Here is an 18866-nt window from a genome sequence, read left to right as displayed (position 1 = left end):
ACAATGGGAAATCCATTTTTTTTTTTTTTGTCTTTTTTTTAGGGCCACAAGTTTCCCAGGCCAGGGGTCGAATCAGAGCTGTAGTCACTGGCCTACACCACAGCCACAGCAATGGGGGATCCAACCCAAGTCTTCGACCTACCCCACAGCTCACGGCAACCTGGATCCTTAACCTACTGATTGAGAACAGGGATTGAACCTGCGTCCTCACAGACGCTAGTCAGATTTGTTTCTGCTGAGCCACAATGGGAATTTCAGTTATAGTTTTTGTGTCCTAAGAAATCATCGCCTACTTTATTTATTTTTTGCTTTTTAGGGCTGCACCCACAGCACATGGAAGTTCCCAGGCTAGGGGTCGAATGCTAGGGGTCTAATCGGGGCTATAGCTGCCAGCCTACGCGACAGCCATAGCAACGAGGGATCCAAGCCGAGTCTGTGACCTACACCACAGCTCATGGCAACACCAGATCCTTAACCCACTGAGCAAGGCCAGGGATCGAACCTGCAACCTCATGGATCCTAGTCGGGTTCGTTAACCGCTGAGCCACGAAGGGAACTCCTCATTGCCTACTCTTAAGTTGTGAAGATGTTTGATTGTACAATACCAACTGCTGGTTAAGGATATGTAGAGCAACTGGGACCCTCATATGTGGCTTGTAGGAGGGTAAAATGGTGCAATTCTCTGCAAAAACAGCTTGGCAGTGTCATGTAAAGTTAAATAATCACTTGCCATTCCACCTAGCAATTCCATTTCTATGTATTTATCCAAGAAAAATGAAAACACATGAACACACAAAGACTTATACAGAAGTATTCATAGTTGCTTTATTCATAATAACCAAAAAACCCAGAAACCACTTCAGTGCTAGCTTTGTCCTTTAATGGGAAGCTGTGAGAACACATTTGAGGAACTAATATTCAAAACAAATTGCAGTTGAGAAATTCCCATTGGGAATATACAAAGGATAAAAAAGTTTATCCATGCAATGGAATGCTAGTAAGTAGTAAAAAAGAACAAACTACATACACAACACAGACGAATCTTAAAATCATGCTAAGCAAGAGAAGCCATAGATAATGTGTGATTCAATTTTTAAGAAACTTTAACAGACAAAACTAATCTACAGTGATAGAAAGCAGATGGGTGGTATCTGGTGCTAGCTCTGGTGGTACTGACTGTGACGGGGCCTGCTGGGCAAGACGAAAGTGTTCTCTCCTGACTGGCTGTCACTGCATGTGTGCATTTGTCAGAAGGCATCAAACTGCCTACTTAAAATGGGAGCATTTTATTATGTTAATTATAACTCAAATTTAATTTTTAAAGAATTCTAACTATACAAATACATTAATGTTTAAAGAGAATGTAAAGAAATGAAAAAGCAATTCCATGTTTGGAATTTGTTTTCTGTAAAGCTACCTGAGTTCATTTTAAGTCCATTATTAAAAACCAGGACCTGTTTTTAAGTCACCTATGTACCTCCGTAATATTAGAGGCAGTGGTTCTCATACTTTAGCATTTATCACAGTCTCCTGGAGGACTTGTTAAAGCACATTTCTAGGCTTACCCCCACAGTCTCGATTCAATAGGTCTGTGATGGGGCCCAAGAATTTGCATTTCTAACGAGTTCCAGGGTGAAACTGCTGATTGTTCTGGTCCAGACACCACGTTAGAATCACTGATTACAGAGATCCCTAAAAGATCTCTCTTCCTCCAAAGCCTCCATTCTGAATACCTAAAATATCAACAGAATTATCCCCTAAGAGGAGTATATTCCAGAAAAGCCTGACACCTAAAAATTAAAAGATTATTTGTTCTAATAAAAAATAGAGAAGAGACACACTAGGCCAAAGTTTGTTAATTGGTGGACTACAGGCACCTTTAATCATTTAACCCGTGTGGTTTTTAAAAATCAACAGAGTTCTTCTGTAGTGCAGCAGGTTAAGCATCTGGTAGTATCACTGCTATGGCGTGGGTTCAATCCCTGGCCCAGGAGCTCCACATGCCATGGGTGTGGCCAAAACAAACAAAAAACAGGACAATCCACTTAAAAATTCATTTTTTCATTCCTCTTTAAATATCAAAATATACGGCCTGAGGGAAACTACATTCCCAGGAAGAAAAAAATAGGCTAGGGCTGAGTAATAGTTACCTCCTTTGAAAAACCTTTTTTCTTTTGGACTAGGTCACACATGCATGTGTATAAAATTCAGAAGGTACAAAAGGGTGTACGGTGAAAACTCTCTTCTATTCCTGAGTCCAGCATCTAGAGGCTGCCTCTTTTAGATGGAACCAGTGCTTTCCAGATGCTGCCACTTGGTGTTAACCTGGCCCCTTTTCGTGTATTTGCACGACCTGCTTGGCCCCCTCAGGCACCTGAGTTTGGACCCAAGCCCATGTTACAGCCCCTCTTCTACATTCCACTGCACTTGGCACATCACTAGCACTTTCCCACTGACTTCTCTACAGGGCCGCCTCTTAGGCGGGGAGGGTGGCAGAGCCATGAGGTTAGAATGTTTGGGTCCTGTCTTGGCGTCTACATCCCAATGCCTAGGGTCTTGTCAGACAAACAGCACATGTACAAGGCTTGTTGAGAGAATTAATGAATAAAGGGACAAACTGTATTACTCCAGGGCCCTGGCCTGAAGTGGGACTCAAATAACCATTCAGTCAGGTGGAATTAAGAATTTAAATCTCATAAGGATCCCATTGGTGTCCCCAGTCCACCTTGTAACAGGTCTCCCCAGAACGGAATTAGAGAAGGCAGAAAGAAAATAATAACTCTTCTCTTCTTACAGAAGTGGACCCCAAAGGATGCTCCCGAGGCCACTTCCCAGAAGCATGGCAATCTCTACGCCCTGTCCTTCCTTACTATAGGCCCCAGGAACTCAAACTTCCTACCCTTTCTCCTAAACTCCGCCACCCACTAAAGACTGTGGGATCCTACTGCCCCACTCCCCAAGGCTGTACCCTTTCTTTCTCCTCACTCAGGGAAATCACTTCACATATGACTCTGTTGATCATTACAGAGATTCAGACACCTGAACGCCGATAAGACCACAAACACAAGGAATTTCACGAGGTATTGGGAAACCTTACAAAATGCTTACAGTTCTTCTTCCCCACCGCCCTTCCAAGCAGCAGAGGCCCTGTTTTTCCCTTATTGTATCCATGTATGTTAGTGCTTTGATTATGACATATACTCAGATATACAGTCAGATATACACGTGCTCCTAAATATAGGACGTGCATGGTTTTTTGGTGGGTTTTTTTTGGTCTTTTTGCCTTTTCTAGGGTCACTCCTGCTGTATATGGAGGTTCCCAGGCTAGGGTCTAATCAGCCGTAGCCACTGGCCTACGCCAGATCCACAGCAACGCAGGATCCAAGCCGCATCTGTAGCCTACACCACAGCTCACGGCAACACCAGATCCTTAACCCACTGAGCAAGGCCAGGGATCGAACCCGCAACCTCATGGTTCCTAGCCGGATTCATTAACCACTGCACCACGACGGGAACTCCAGGACATGCATGCTTTTAATCGAATTATTTCTCTTCTTCAGCCTCCAAATAGTATTGCCATCTTCCTCTTGTGTGGATGTCGATATGTTTAAGGGGAGAAACAAGGTCACAACAAAATAGAAACAGTGCACATACTGCCACATATACATGGAAATGTATTGTTTACATCATTACCCAAATAAATGAAAAAGAAATTTCATAACAGTTCCCCTCCAACCTCCAGCTCTGTATCTGCTACATTATTTGATGAACATGTTTGCTTTCAGGCCCTCAACTAACAGCTCACATTGGCTACATTACTTTCATCTGCTTCACCACAGCTTCCCAGGAGTCTATAAATTTTATTATTTTTGAATACATAATTCATTTACAGGGCCCCAAAATTTAAGCTACATAAAAATATTAAACAACATTTCTTACTCCCATCCACTCTGCTCTACACCCCCAACCCAGGCAACCACTGTTAGTGTCTTCCTCCATGGTTGTTTTGTTTTGTTGGCTGTGCCTGCGGAAGTTCCCAAGCCAGGGATCAAACTTATGCCACAGCAGTAACAATGCCAGATCTTTAATTTGCTGAGCCAACAGGGAACTCCCAGCGATTCATTTTTTAAGACAGATTTTTTTTTTTGCTATTCAGGGCCACACCCTCAGCATATGGAGGTTCCCGGGCTAGGGGTCTAATTGGAGCTGTAGCTGCTGGCCTACGCCACAGGCGCAGCCACGCAGGATCCAAGCCGTGTCTGTGACCTACACCACAGCTCATGGCAATGCTGGCTCCTTAACCCACTGAGCGAGGCCAGGGATCAAACTGGTATCCTCACGGATTCTAGTTGGATTTGTTACCACTGAGCCATGACGGGAACTCTGAACACTAGTATATTCTGAAGGATGTACCTCAGGTAGAAGGAAAATGACCCTAAACATATTTGAGACATAAGAAATTAAGAGCCATGAAGTAAATATATGATTAAATCTTAATAAACAGTGACTGATTAAAATGAATATTAATGACTTGTGAAATAGAAATTAAATATACAACTATATATATAAGTGAGGAGGTAGGTAAAGGAGGTTAAATGTTTGATCTGTGGGGAGGGTAAAGGTACATGTTAAATTTATTCATTTATTTAGTCTTTTTAGGGCTGCACCTGTAGCATATAGAAATTCCCAGACCTGGGGTCAAATCAGAGCTGCAGCTGCCAGCCACGGCCAGAGCCACAGCCACGCCAGATCTAAGCCACATCTGCAACCTACGCCTCAGCTTGCAGCAATGCTGGTTCCTTTAACCCACTGATCAAGGCCAGGGATTGAACCCGAATCCTCATGGATACCAGTTGGGTTCTTAACGTGCTGAGCCACAATAGGATCTCCCAGTTAACTTTATATTTTGCTGTTATGAAGGAGTACTGGAAACGATGCCAGCCACCTCAGATTCCCTTGGCCACTTCCTTCTTTCCAAGGTGTTGCCTGCCTCCTCCTCTGCACTGCTGCTGCCTTTGCCCAGCTTCTGGAGCTGGCTGGAGTCCAAATCGAGACACCCTAAGTCTATCTGACCTTCCGGAACTGGCTGTAATGCTACACTGCTGAGCCTGAGATCTGGCTCTTGAGCAGTTACCTAAGAACCAGATGACATAGACGTACGTGCCAAACCTTGGCCAATGGGAAATGTGAGCTGGAGGAAGTTACAAAATTGCATCGACCCCCCTTCTCCCTTGGATGGACTGCACAGCGGGGCAGCTTCTCCTTATAAACCTTCTAGAGAAGTCCCATACTCTGTGTGAACACACATGCTGGGAGACTCCTGTGGCTCTTCACAGCTTGTCATCAAGCTTAGCCACTGTGGTAACATACTGTTTTTCTTTGCCTTCCCTTCCCTTCCTCACCTTTACTTCCCCAGATCTGCACCTCCTAAATAAAGTAACAATACTTCCACCTTTGCTTCAAGTTCTACTTTCTAGAGAACCCAAGTTAAGGAATTATGTGTATTGTAATTTCTAGGATAACCACTAAAAGAATAAAAATAGAGCACACCATTTCCAAACTAGTTTAGGAAAACACAGGATGGTAGAAAACAAGAAATCTTAAAAAAAAAAAAAAAAAAAAAAAGGTAAGAAGGAAGAGAAAAATGATAATGGAATAGTTGAAACAAATATATCAGTAGCCACAGGTGCAGCCCTAAAAAGCAAAAAAAAAAAAACCACAAAAAACAACATACATATATATCTCTATATATCTCAGTAGGAACATTAAATATAAATGGAGTAAATGCTTCAGTTAAAAGACTAAGATGGTCAGGCAAAATAAAAAGGACTATGGAGGGAAATGTATGCAATAAAAGTATTTAAGGAGTTCCGTGGCATAGTGGAAACAAATCTGACTAGGAACCATGAGGTTGTGGGTTCGATCTCTGGCCTCGTTCAGTGGGTTAAGGATCTGGCATTGCCATGAGCTGTAGTGTGGGTAGCAGACTCGGCTCAGATCCTGCATTACTGTGGCTGTGGTGTAGGCCGGCAGCTGTAGCTCTGGTTAGACCCCTAGCCTGGGAACCTCCTTATGCCATGGGTGTAGCCCTAAAAAGCAAAAAAAAAAAAAAAAAAAAATTTTAAGTATTTAAAATAAATCAAATTTTCATAATGAATTTTAAATATTGAGGAGTTTTCTGATCAGTGCAACTCAGAAAGACAAACCATTCAGAAAGATCTCTGACGTTAAATTGTTTCATTACTGTAGTATTTTGTGGTGTTCCAGAGGGAAATTAAAGGCCAGAACTAATGGTATTTTTAGATACCTAGATCACCATTTTTATCTCTGTAATCTTAAGCCAGAATTCTCTCTATAATATTGAGAAAGGAAAGTCCTCCTTAATAAGCCTAACTACAAATAAAACCCAAAATTGTCAAGAGAATATCCCTTCTATTTATGATAGTGTAGCTACGTCTCTAATATATTTTGAAGTAACTTTTCAAGAGATGCCCACTCATGACCTTTCTTTTAATTCAAGTAGGAGGAAACAGAATACTCTGATATATTAATGGCATCTCCTGCAAGCCACTGATACCCCTGTTGACAGAGCAGAAGGAAGAAAGCAGTCGCCTGGTTTTCTGGAGCTGAAATCTATCTACTCAGAAAGAATCATTTGTGTCTAGGCACAGGCAGTAGGACTCTTGTGAGAAAGATCTGTACTTTGATCAAATTATGTCTTTGTGTGTGCACACATGTGTTGTTAAAAATGCCTGTTCCTGGGCTCCCTCCTAGACTTGCTGAACAGACTCCCTGGGACAGGACTATGTTGTCTTTACTGATAACGTTCAGTAGAATTGTAATTAATACAATCATGAATATCAGAGTGAAACTCAATCGAGAGTGACTAAAGTCTGCAGACTTAAATACATTTCCCTTTGCTGTGGAAACCTGATTTACTCTCAAAAGGAAATCCCCTAAAAAGGGTTCTGCCTATAATGGTACATCTTCGTGAACATGAAACACAGACCTCATTATACATTCTCACCTACATTTTTCTGATGACCCAGGGTAGGAAAGTTGACAACGATTAAGTTAAGCAGTCCCTTGGAGTTCCCATCTGGCTCAGTGGTTAATGAATCCGACTAGGAACCATGAGGTTGCGGGTTCGATCCCTGGCCTTGCTCGGTGGGTTAAAGATCCAGCGTTGCCATGAGCTGTGTGGGTTGCAGACGCGGCTTGGATCCCGAGTTGCTGTGGCTGTGGCATAGGCCGGCGGCTACAGCTCCGATTGGACCCCTGGCCTGGGAACCTCCATATGCCGTGGGAGTGGCCCTAGAAGTGGCAAAAAAGACAAAAAAAAAAAAAAAAAAAAGTTAAGCAGTCCCTAAGTATGAACCTGAGTGAGGCTAACAAGGATAGTTCATTAGCCAGAAATATAAGGTAAACCAGTCTCAGACAGCAAACCACCAAAATGGTGGTATTAGATATACTCCATTAAGTAAGCAGTTTACCAGTCATTACAGAGGAAGGTTTAAAGCAATAGGTTTCTTACATCAGATTTTCCTTTCAAAATGTTCTTCATATTTTCATTGGAGTTTCTTCTGAAGAATTATTTTATTTACAGTTACAAATTTATTTTTAATACATACAAAGTCTACTATATGCCGCAGTCAAATACCTGAAGGAGCTGGAATCTTATGAATACAGCCAGGACAACAATGGAGAGAGTCATGAACAAAAACGTCACAGTCCACACAGAAAACATGCTGGCACACACTGCAAATATAGACCTGCAGTGAGAAGAAGAAACATAAATTTAAAAAACAGTTTAGGTACAGCCTAGCTAGAAGACATTCGAGTGGGTTAAAGGATCCAGCCTTGCCACAGCTGTGGCACAGGTCACAGCTATAGCTCATATCTGATCGCTGGCCCAGAAATTCCATATGCCAAGGGCTAAAAAAGAAAAAAAAGGGAGAATAAAAAAAACAACAACAAAAAAAAACAAAAACATTAAATCTCACAGAGCATAAAAGATGATTTTTTTTTGATGTGTTCTTAAAAAACTGTCAAATGACTCAAAAAGTGGTTGTGGTGAGGATAAAGCTACTGATGTTCAAGAGATACACAGCACTTACTAAAACTGATTTATGAAATGTGAAAGCAGAATAAACAAGCAATCCTTCCAACTAATATTTTATTTTATTTTTATTTATTTATATTTTCGGCCACATCCATGGCAGGTGGAACTTCCTTGGGCAGGGACTGAACCCGCACCACAGGTGTACCCTGTGCCACAGCTGTAGCAATGTCAGAGCTGTGCCACAAAGGAACTTCCCCAAATAATATTTTAAACGGTTTATAAAGTATAGTTTTAAATATGGAAATGTTCTAAAATTAGGTTGTGATGATGGTTGTACAACTATAAATATAATAAAATTCATTGAATTAAAAATATAAAATAAATATGGACATGTAACTAAATTAACAAAAAATTAAAACTAGATAGTGATCCATGTTATTAGCAACTTTAAGTTAATATAGTCTCCTTTTTTTTTTTTTGTCTTTTTTAGGGCTGCACCCACAGCATATGGAAGTTCCTAGGCTAGGGGCCAAACCAAGCTGCAGCTGCTGGCCTACACCACAGCCACAGTAATGCAGGGGTCCTTAACCCACTGAGAAAGGCCAGGGATCGAACCTGCATCCTCATGGATATTAGTATGGGTCATTACTGCTGAGTCACAACAGGGACTCCCAAGTTAATATATTCAAATTGACCTCCTTCAAATTTTCAAATAATATTTTCTCAATGGCACAATAGGGGAATAACTTTTGGTCTGTTTCTACTTTAAATGGTAACTTCAAAATGAGTTACAATACAGCCTAAAGTACACTATGGAGAAAAAAATTTTTTTTTTTTTTTTTTTGTCTTTTTGCTATTTCTTGGGCCGCTCCCGTGGCATATGGAGGTTCCCAGGCTAGGGGTCGAATCGGAGCTGTAGCCACCGGCCTACGCCAGAGCCACAGCAACACGGGATCCGAGTCGAGTCTGCAACCTACACCACAGCTCATGGCAACGCTAGATCATTAACCCATTGAGCAAGGGCAGGGACTGAACCCGCAACCTCATGGTTCCTAGTCGGATTCGTTAACCACTGCGCCACAATGGGAACTCCAGAAAAAATATTTTAATGTTTCTAAACAAAATGCAGTTTTTTTGTTTTTTGTTTTTTGTTTTTAAAAAGTTGGCTGTTTATTATTTTTTTATTTTTTATTTTTTTTGTCTTTTGTCCTTTTTTTTCTTGTTGTTGTTGTTGCTATTTCTTGGGCCGCTCCCGCGGCATATGGAGATTCCCAGGCTAGGGGTCGAATCGGAGCTGTAGCCACCGGCCTACGCCAGAGCCACAGCAACGCGGGATCCGAGTCGCGTCTGCAACCTACACCACAGCTCCCGGCAACGCCGGATCGTTAACCCACTGAGCAAGGGCAGGGACCGAACCCGCAACCTCATGGTTCCTCGTCGGATTCGTTAACCACTGCGCCACGACGGGAACTCCCAAAATGCAGTTTTGCTTGCAAACTGGAGACATTTAAAGTATTCAAATATCTTTATAGCAAAATTAGAATGCAGAATTATAAAGCAACTGTTTGTAGTAATTCTCATTTTATCTCTACCTACTGTTATACTTTCAAAGAATAATCTGATATAAGCCTGGTCTTCAACAATCTATTGTAAACTTAGGATACTTTTTCCTCAATATTTCTTGTACAATACCTAATATTTACAAAGCACAGGAACTTACATGTTGGTCTTTCAATTCCCCCTGACAGCCATAACAAAACCTGAAAAAGAAAGTTTAAGAATTCACTCATTAAAATAACAGATCAGGAAAATCTCAATAACAAGAATCCTTTAATTAATCAGTACAGTTGACCCTTGACCAGCATGGGAGTTAGGGGTGCCGATCTCCACAGTCAAAATTCTGAGTATAACTTTACCATCGGCCCTCTGACCCTCCGACTCTCCATACTGAAATTCCACATCCGAGGACGCAGACAACTGTGGATCACGTAGTACTGTAGTATATATTTACAGAAGAAACATATATGTAAGTGGAACTTCGCAGCTCAAACTCATATAGTTCAAAGGTCAAGTGTAATTATCTCTACACGTGATTTTAGGAGAAAGAGTTAAGATACCAGTAATTTAAGAAAATTCCACAGTATATCCCAAGGTCATCTGACAGCTTAAAATCCTGCTTAAACAAATTTCATTTCATTTTCGTCAAGGTTAATATGAATATGATTTCTCAACTGGGATTCCGCAAGGGAATTAAACCCTATGGAAAGTGACTATTTTTCAACTTTCCCAAAGACAGCAGACAGCTGGTACAAGTCTATCTAGATGGATAGGAAGTAGTTAATTTATCTCAAAAATGGATGTCTAAGGACTTAAAAAATTTTTTTTGGCTGCACCCACAGCATGTGGAAGTTCCCAGGGCTGGGAATGAACCCAGGTCACAGCTGCAACCCAAGCCACAGCAGTGACAACACTGGATCCTTAACCTGGTGCACCACAAGGGAAATCCGGGACTTAATTTTTAAGGAATGGTTCAAAGGGTTAAAAGTTTTCAAAACTTATTACAAAAAAGAGCAGTTCCCCCCCTCCCCGACTTCATTTCCAGACTAAACACTTTTAAAAATGTTAACTGTTTAACAGTTACTTATGCTCATAGTGCTATCTCCTGTTTTTTTTTTTTTTTTAATAGGTGTTGGCTATGAACCTCCCACTATGGAAGATGAGATATTAATTTTCTTTCAACCTTATTGAACCAATAGCATGATAAATGTCATTGTTTTCTATGTAGTTCAATCATTTTGGATAGAATTTTTTTTTTTTTTTGATCTTTTTAGGGCCACACCCACAGCACATGGAAGTTCCCAGGTTAGGGGTCAAATCAGAGCTGTAGCTGTTGGCCCTACACCAAAGCCACAGCAACAGGGGATCTGAGGGATCTGAGCTGAGTCGGCAACCTACACCACAGCTCACGACAACAATGGATCCTTAACCCACTGAGTGAGGCCAGGGATCGAACCCTCATCCTCATGGATGCTAACTGGGTTCATTACTGCTGAGCCATGATGGGAACTCCCTGGACAGAATAATATTAAATATTTAGTTTATTATGACTATAGAGACATATTCAGCTGAGCTATAACATACAACTCCTCTCTATAAAACATTTTTTCTTGGCATTAATAACTGTATTGTTATTCATGAGCTTAGTTTTCTATGTAATTACTACTTCAGCCCCAACTGTTCCCTGAAAAGTCTAAATAGTCTTATGTTCATCTAGGTCAGGAATTCCAGTTTCCATCCCCTGGTGACACCTGTCCTAGAGCATGCTGACCTTCTCCAAACTGAACTGACCATTCTCCTTATCTGTCGCACAAGTGTCATTCTGGGAAGTCATTCTAAGACTTTCATTAGCCATGTTTGAGATAAAACATTCCTATCCTTTTTCCATTTATTTTCTTTCTCGGTTCCTTTGAATGATCTCTTCACTGCTTTCCAAGAAAGTCTCTTTTTTGAGACCTTACAAGTCTGAAAACATCTTTATTCTACTGACATTTGACTGATAGTTTGGCTGCATACATAATTTAGGTTGGTAATAATGTTCAGTCAAAATTTTGAAGGAAATTGTTCCCTGTCAGCATCCAGTGTTGTTAATGAGAAATTAAACAATTTTAATTCTAGGTCAAGTGACCTAATTCTCCCTCTCCAGAAATGTTTGGGGTTAGTATTTTGCCGTATATTCTGAAATTTCACAATGATACACTTTAGTGCAGTCTGTCTTAAATATATCAGGCACTTGACAGTCCCTTTCAGTCTAGCTGAACTGAAGGAACTGAAGTTCTTTCCTTCAATAGCAGAAAATACCCTTAATTTTTTTTTTTTTTTTTTTTTTTTTTTTTTTTGCTTTTTAGTGCTGCACTGTGTCATGCAGAAGTTCCCAGGCTAGGGGTTGAATGGGAGCTACAGCTGCCAGCCTACACCACAGCCACAGCAACGCACGATCTGAGCCACATCTGCAACCTACACCACAGCTCACCATAACAATGGATCTTTAACCCACTGAGGGAGGCCAGGGATCAAAACCCGCATCCTCATGGATATTAGTCGGATTGATTTCCGCTGCACCCCAACTGGAACTCCTTTGATGTCATCTTTATTTCTCATATCATTTTGATATCAGGCCTTCTGGATTAATCTTTCAGTTTTGCACAATGGAAAGTAGCAAATTCTACAATTCAGAACTTCTTTTTTTCTTTCTGGAGAGCAAATTAATGAATATACCACCTCTCTTACTATACACAGATGAGTTTAGGGGAATTAACAGATTTTTGGAGCTCTAGATCTGTTTAATGAATCATTGCAATCATAACCAAGGCATTCCATACCTCATTTTCTATATGAGCAGTTATCTTGTCCAAATGAATATGACTCTTTTTTAGAATAGTAACAGTATATTCACACATTACTTCACCTCTTGTAATAGATATAAATTAATCAAAACTCATATACCTTTCTCCATTATGTTCTTCTAGGGGAATTTCTTGAAAGGCATCCAAAGGAAATAAGTGGTGGTAAGACCGTGCCAAATGGGGAGCAGACACCAAGGTAAGACCTAACACATAAAGCAGAGAGATATATTTAATAGCCCGAGTCTCATAAAAATGATGGTTGAAATGTCAAATGATATAACTTAGGATAAATATTTCACGGTATTTTTTAGGATTGCTGGCATTCATTTCTTTAGTTTACTTGTGGCCATAAAAAGAGGTTCCAGGATGGAGTCGTACTTCTGTCACTAAATAGGTAAACTCTTGGCCAACCTGCTTACTTATAAATGAAATAAAATCTTACAATTCTATTGCTTTAATTACTCATTCTCCTTATATGTATTTCTTTTATGAAATAAATGTCTACTAGATCTACTACAATAATGTCTCCTAGATCTACTATATTGTTTTTAAAAAACATACTTTTTTTGAGAAAGAAAATCAGGAAACTCTTGAGAATGCCATGTTTATTTTTAGAAATGGAGTATTAGGAACACAATGAAAAAAAAGGAAAGCAGAACTTTATATTTATTTTAATAGCTATATATGTAATAAGTTATTCAAGATTAATTTTTTTTTTAAAGCAAGAAATAGATTTATTAGGATAGGATGCTTGTGAGAGATGCGAATGGGCAGGCAAGGAGGCTCTGCCAAGATCAATTCATTGAATAATGAACAATTGGTTTCTTACCACAGATTTTACATTCAACAGGAAGCTCACAGTACTTTGCCCGACACTGTGGGCAGAAATAGCCTCCTAATGTAAGTCCTGGCTCAGTGTTGCTATCCAGATGCCTGTGAGAGGAAATATTATTTTCAAAAAGTGATATATAAAGATGTGAGCAGTTAGAGCAAAAGAAAGTATGCTACTATGATTTTTTTTGTTTCATTGAAGTATAGTGGATTTACAATGTAGTGATAATTCCTGCTGTACAGCCAGTGATTCAGTTATGCATATACACACATCCATTCTTTTTCAGATTCTTTTCCCGTATAGATTATCACAGGATATTGGATAGAGTTTCCTGTGCTAGAGAGCAGATCCCAATTGGCCAAGTATTCCACAGTGCTACTTTCTTTTCTTTTCTTTTCTTTTTTTTTTTTTTTTTTTTTTTTTTTTTTTTGTCTTTTTAGGGCCTCACACTTGGTATATGGAAGTTCCCAGGGTAGGGGTCGAATCAAAGCTGCAGCTGCCAGCCTATGCCAGGGCCACATGCTGGATGTGAGCTGCATCTGTGACCTACACAAAGCTAAGGGATACACCATATCCTTAACCCACTGACGGAGGCCAGGGATTGAACCTGCATCCTCATGGATCCTAGTCAGGTTTGTTTCCACTGAGCCACAACAGGAACTCCTGGTAATTTCTTTTTAGAGCTGCACCCGAGGCATGTGGAAGTTCGCAGGGTAGGGATCAAATTAGAGCTGCCGCTGCCAGCCTATGCCACAGGCACAGCAACGCCAGATCCAAGCCGTGTCTGTGACCTACACCACAGCTCACAGGAACACTGGATCCTTAACCCACTGAGCAAGGCCAGGGATTGAACCCACATCCTTGTGGATACTAGTCGGGTTCTTAACCCACTGAGCCACAACAGGAACTCCCATAACTGGTAATTTCTGATTGGCTGCCAGATATTGTGAATTTTGCTCTGCTTTGGGTGCTGAGGTTTTTTTTTAATTGCCTTAAGTATATTGGTGGCTTTTTCTGGAACATACTTAAGGAACTGGTAAACAATTTGATATGTTCAAGACTTGCTTTTAAGTTTGTTAGGCTATCCACAACAGCTGCTCATCTAGCGTAATTTGATTTCATTACTATGGACTCTTACACTATTCCATGTCTGGGGTGTTAAGAGGTCTTTCCACACTGCCTGGTGGGACTAAGTACTATTCCCTGCCCCGTGTAAGCTCTAGGGATGGCTCTGCTGCTCCTCTCTGGTGCTTCTTTCTCTGGCCTCCAGTAATTTCCTAATAGGAATGCAGATCCATACTCAGCTAATGGCTTATGGGGAGATCTCTGAGGCTCTCCGTGCAGCGCTTTACTCTCCAGTACTCCGCCTTGCCAAACGGTAGCCACTTCCACACACCTCACTCCTTTTTACAGCTACAGAGAAAGTAATATTGTACAAAAGCCATTACATTTTAAGCCTGTCTTTTTAACTTATAGGAAGGAGTTAACAGGATGAAAACATTACCACGGACAGTTTCAAGGTTTTACTTACGCCATGCTGAAAGAGGGTTTTGCATCTTGATCAGACAGAGAAGCAATAGTATGCTGAGGAAATCCTGAACAGAAGAAAAATGTATTACTTTCTTTTTTCAAAGAAAATAGCAAAATTCTAGGAAAAGAAACCTAAAAATGTTCCTACTGGAAAGCCCACAAACTTGCGCAGGAGATCTCTTTCTTGACTTTTAGTTATGTTTATTGTAGCATGGTCAAGCTGACAGTAATTCCAGATTAGAAGAAAAATTAATTGTGGAAGAAACGCTTAAAATTTTGGAATGCTTCAGTTTGTTTTCCATATATATTTCTTTTTAGGGCTGCACCCATGGCAAATGGAGGTTCCCAGGCTAGGGGTTGAATCAGAGCTGTAGCCACCGGCCTACACCACAGCCACAGCAATGCCAGATCTGAGCTGCATCTGTGACCTACACCACAGCTCATGCCAATGCTGGATCTTTAACCCACTGAGTGAGGCCAGGAATCGAACCCACAACCTTATGGTTCCTAGTCGGATTTGTTTCTACTGCGCCATGATGGGAACTCCCCATATATATTCTTAAATTCTGAAAACAAGTCTAAGAAAACAGAAACCATATAAAAATTTTAATATACAAATTTTATTTTATTTATTTATTTATTTTGTCTTTTTGCTATTTCTTTGGGCCGCTTCCACGGCATATGGAGGTTCCCAGGCTAGGGGTCGAATCGGAGCTGTAGCCGCTGACCTTCGCCAGAGCCACAGAAACGCAGGATCCGAGCCGCATCTGCAACCTACACCACAGCTCACGGCAACACCGGATCGTTAACCTACTGAGCAAGGGCAGGGACCGAACCCGCAACCTCATGGTTCCTAGTCAGATTCATTAACCACTGCGCCACGACAGGAACGCCAATATAAAAATTTTAAAACTATCAAATTTAAAATGGACTAAGGATATGTATTGGTAAACCAAAAGAGATTAGCTCACATAATATCTAAAAGGTATGGTTTATGTCAAGCATAACTTTAAATACTTTGTCTTTATTAACTCAATCCTTGCAACACACAATGAGATAGATACTAATATCATTTTAGAGTAGGACACAGGAAAGAAAGGTTGACCTGTACTATAAATGGCTAAAAACAATGCAGAAAAGCATTCCTGATCCCACTGAGAATTTTAAAATGCACATTAAACAAGGAGATTCTTTTTATATTGAAAAAGTTGGACTTTTTCAATTATAGCTGTTACAAATGTTTACTATAATTTTTGAAAAACAGGAAAATTAAAAAATTTTTAAATGATGCAAAACCAATTTCTCCCTCCTGAAAAAAATCACTTTGAGCAATCTGATATCTCCCTGCAGTCCTCTGTCTTTGCACAGTTTGTATTACACAGCTTTAATCAAACAATACAACGGATTTTTAAAATTTCCTAGTACTAGAGTTTTTCTAGAAACACAATGTCTTTATACCTTTCTAGCCTTAACAATAAAAGAATAGCCAGTAGTGTTGCCTGAGTGATAGAACTACAAGTGGATTTAATTTTAGTTTTATTTCTATTTCCCAAAGTTGCTTCAATAGCATAATTTTCTCTAATTATAAAACATTTAAGTCAGAGTTCCCGTCATGGCTCAGCAGTTAACGAATCTGACTAGCATCCACGAGGACGCAGGTTCAATATCTGGCCTTGCTCAGTGGGTTAGGGATCCAGCATTGCCATGAGCTGTGGTGTAGGTCACAGATGCAGCTTGGATCTGGCGTTGCTGTGGCTGTGGTGTAGGCCGGCAGCTACAGCTCTGATTAGACCCCTAGCCTGGGAAACTCCATATGCCGTGGGTACGGCCCTAAAAAACAAACAAAAAATTTAAGTCAAATAAAAGAAACTCTTTTTTTGTTTGTTTGTTTTTGTCTTTTTGCCATTTCTTGGGCCGCTCCCACGGCATATGGAGGTTCCCTGGCTAGGGGTCAAATCGGAACTGTAGCCGCCGACCTACGACAGAGCCACAGCAACTTGGGATCCGAGCCGCGTCTGCAACTTACACCACAGCTCACGGCAACGCCGGATCCTTAATTCACTGAGCAAGGCCAAGGATGGAACCCAAAACCTCATGGTTCCTAGTCGGATTCTTTAACCACTGAGCCATGATGGGAACTCCAATAAAAGAAACCCTTAGGTGTTAAAATGATAACCTGTGAAGTTCCTGTTGTGGCTCAGCGGTCATGAACCCAACTAGCATCCATGAAGACACAGATTCAATCCCTGGCCTCGATTAGTGCGTTAAGGATCTGGTACTGCAGTGGCTGTGGTGTAAGTCAGAGACGTGGTTTGGATCTGGTGTTGCTGTGGCTGTGGTGTAGGCTGGCAGCTCCAGCTCTGATTTGACCCCTGGCCTGGGAACCTCCATATGCCATGGGTGCGGCCCTAAAAAGACGACGACAACAACAACAACAAACAAACAAAAACACTTGTGCAATGAAAACAGAAATATAGTTTGAGTCAAAATATATTTTTTTTTGGAGTGCCCATTGTGGCTCAGTGGAAACGAATCTGACTAGCACGCATGAGGATGCAGGTTCAATCCCCAGCCTCGATCAATGGGTTAAGGATCTGGCATTGCCAGTGAGCTGTGGTGTGGGTTGCAGACGGTGGCTTGAATCCCACGTTGCTGTGGCTGTGGTGTAGGCAGGTGGCTACAGCTCTGATTCAGCCCCTAGCTGGGGAACCTCCATATGCTTCAGGTGTGACCCTAAAATTACATACGTGTGTGTGTGTGTGTGTGTGTGTGTGTGTAAAAAGGGAGTTCCCGTCGTGGCGCAGTGGTTGATGAATCTGACTAGGAACTATGAGGTTGCGGGTTTGGTCCCTGCCCTTGCTCAGTGGGTTGACGATCCAGCGTTGCTGTGGCTCTGGTGTAGGCCGGTGGCTGCAGCTCCGGTTCAACCCCTAGCCTGGGAACTTTCATATGCCGCGGGAGCAGCCCAAAGAAATAGCAAAAAGACAAAAAAAAAAAAAAAAGTATTTTTAAAAATAACACAAAATACACACTTACCCATACGAATAAGTGAGCATTCAGAACTTGAGCTAGCAGGAGGAGGACTAACATGATGTGTCAGCAATTCTTTGTAATGGCTTTCATCTAAAATAACATGGTATGTGCCTAACAAGACACAAAATAAAAGAAACATTAGCTTTCCAGATGTAAGGAATGAATTATAATTTCTGTAAAATTCTTAAAAGTTTTACTATCTGAAAATGTTCACTTTCAAAATAAATATTTAAGCTAATTTTCATTTTTCACAAACTTTAAACAACATCTCTAAATTGACTTCTTGAGGAATAACTGTAATTACAATTTAATTAAAGCTAATTTATAAGATCTTCACTAAGAATTATATATAGTGAAATTTCTAGCTTTTCAAAAGTTACAATGCTTTAAACACTGACATAACTATTGAAAATTCCTTGCATTTTGAGATATCTTATAGAACCCATGATATATTGAATATGACTACCCATATTTTGGACTCAGGACATGAACTGATTTAAGTTTAGCAGCTTAAAAACAGATGAAAACATCCTAATTAATAGTTACTTTTTATATAGTCATGATAAGTAACTATTGAAGATTCTAGATATATACCTCCAGTTTCACGAGCGAGCACAGTGCAAACCCGAACCTCTGCAGACAATCCAATAACAGACACTCTAATTTTAGCCGCCTTTAGGGTCTTCGTAAAATCCAAGGAAATGGAAAGTTTTGAGGGAAAAAAAAATCGAATTAATGTGTTTGAAAACATAGACTGCTCTGAAAACTAGCAATAAATTCACTCCAGAATTTGTTTTAGAATTGTAACTTTGATTATAAAGAAATTATTGGCTCTACCTTGATTAGATCATAGATATTAGATGGGTCACAAGTTGTGAGGCTGCTAAAGATGATGAGGACTTCTCTACTAGTATGTCCAGGCATGTGTCTAAAGAAAGATAAAACACATTCCAATGAGGCCTAACAGATTACACTAATAAAAACTTACCCAGAACGAACAGGACAC

General features: G+C 40.5%; 1 protein-coding gene across 17 annotated transcripts in view; it reads right to left on the bottom strand.

Annotated features, from left to right (window-relative positions):
* Positions 1–800: 800 nt before the first annotated feature.
* GTF2H2C (GTF2H2 family member C) overlaps positions 801–18866 on the bottom strand; it is a 30331-nt gene continuing 12265 nt past the window's right edge. Inside the window, exons 9-17 of one of the 17 annotated variants that reach the window (XR_014830723.1) lie at positions 18698–18788; positions 18455–18542; positions 17864–17971; positions 14829–14892; positions 13295–13398; positions 12566–12668; positions 9783–9822; positions 7292–7772; positions 801–3303 (exon numbers count right to left, since the gene is read on the bottom strand). Coding sequence is in view for 3 of the 17 variants with exons in the window: in XM_085001571.1 (XP_084857697.1) it covers positions 3492–3586; positions 7661–7772; positions 9783–9822; positions 12566–12668; positions 13295–13398; positions 14829–14892; positions 17864–17971; positions 18455–18542; positions 18698–18788 (805 nt within the window). In the remaining 14 variants the exon portion in view is untranslated. 17 annotated transcript variants of the gene reach the window in all.

The sequence above is a fragment of the Sus scrofa genome, chromosome 16 (genome assembly GCF_054392235.1).
Source record: "Sus scrofa isolate SSC_HxYL_T2T_F1_AM1 chromosome 16, Sscrofa_HxYL_maternal_Yorkshire_Landrace_v2.0, whole genome shotgun sequence".
In the NCBI taxonomy this organism is placed as follows: domain Eukaryota; kingdom Metazoa; phylum Chordata; class Mammalia; order Artiodactyla; family Suidae; genus Sus; species Sus scrofa.
This window is presented reverse-complemented; position numbering and strand designations above follow the sequence as displayed.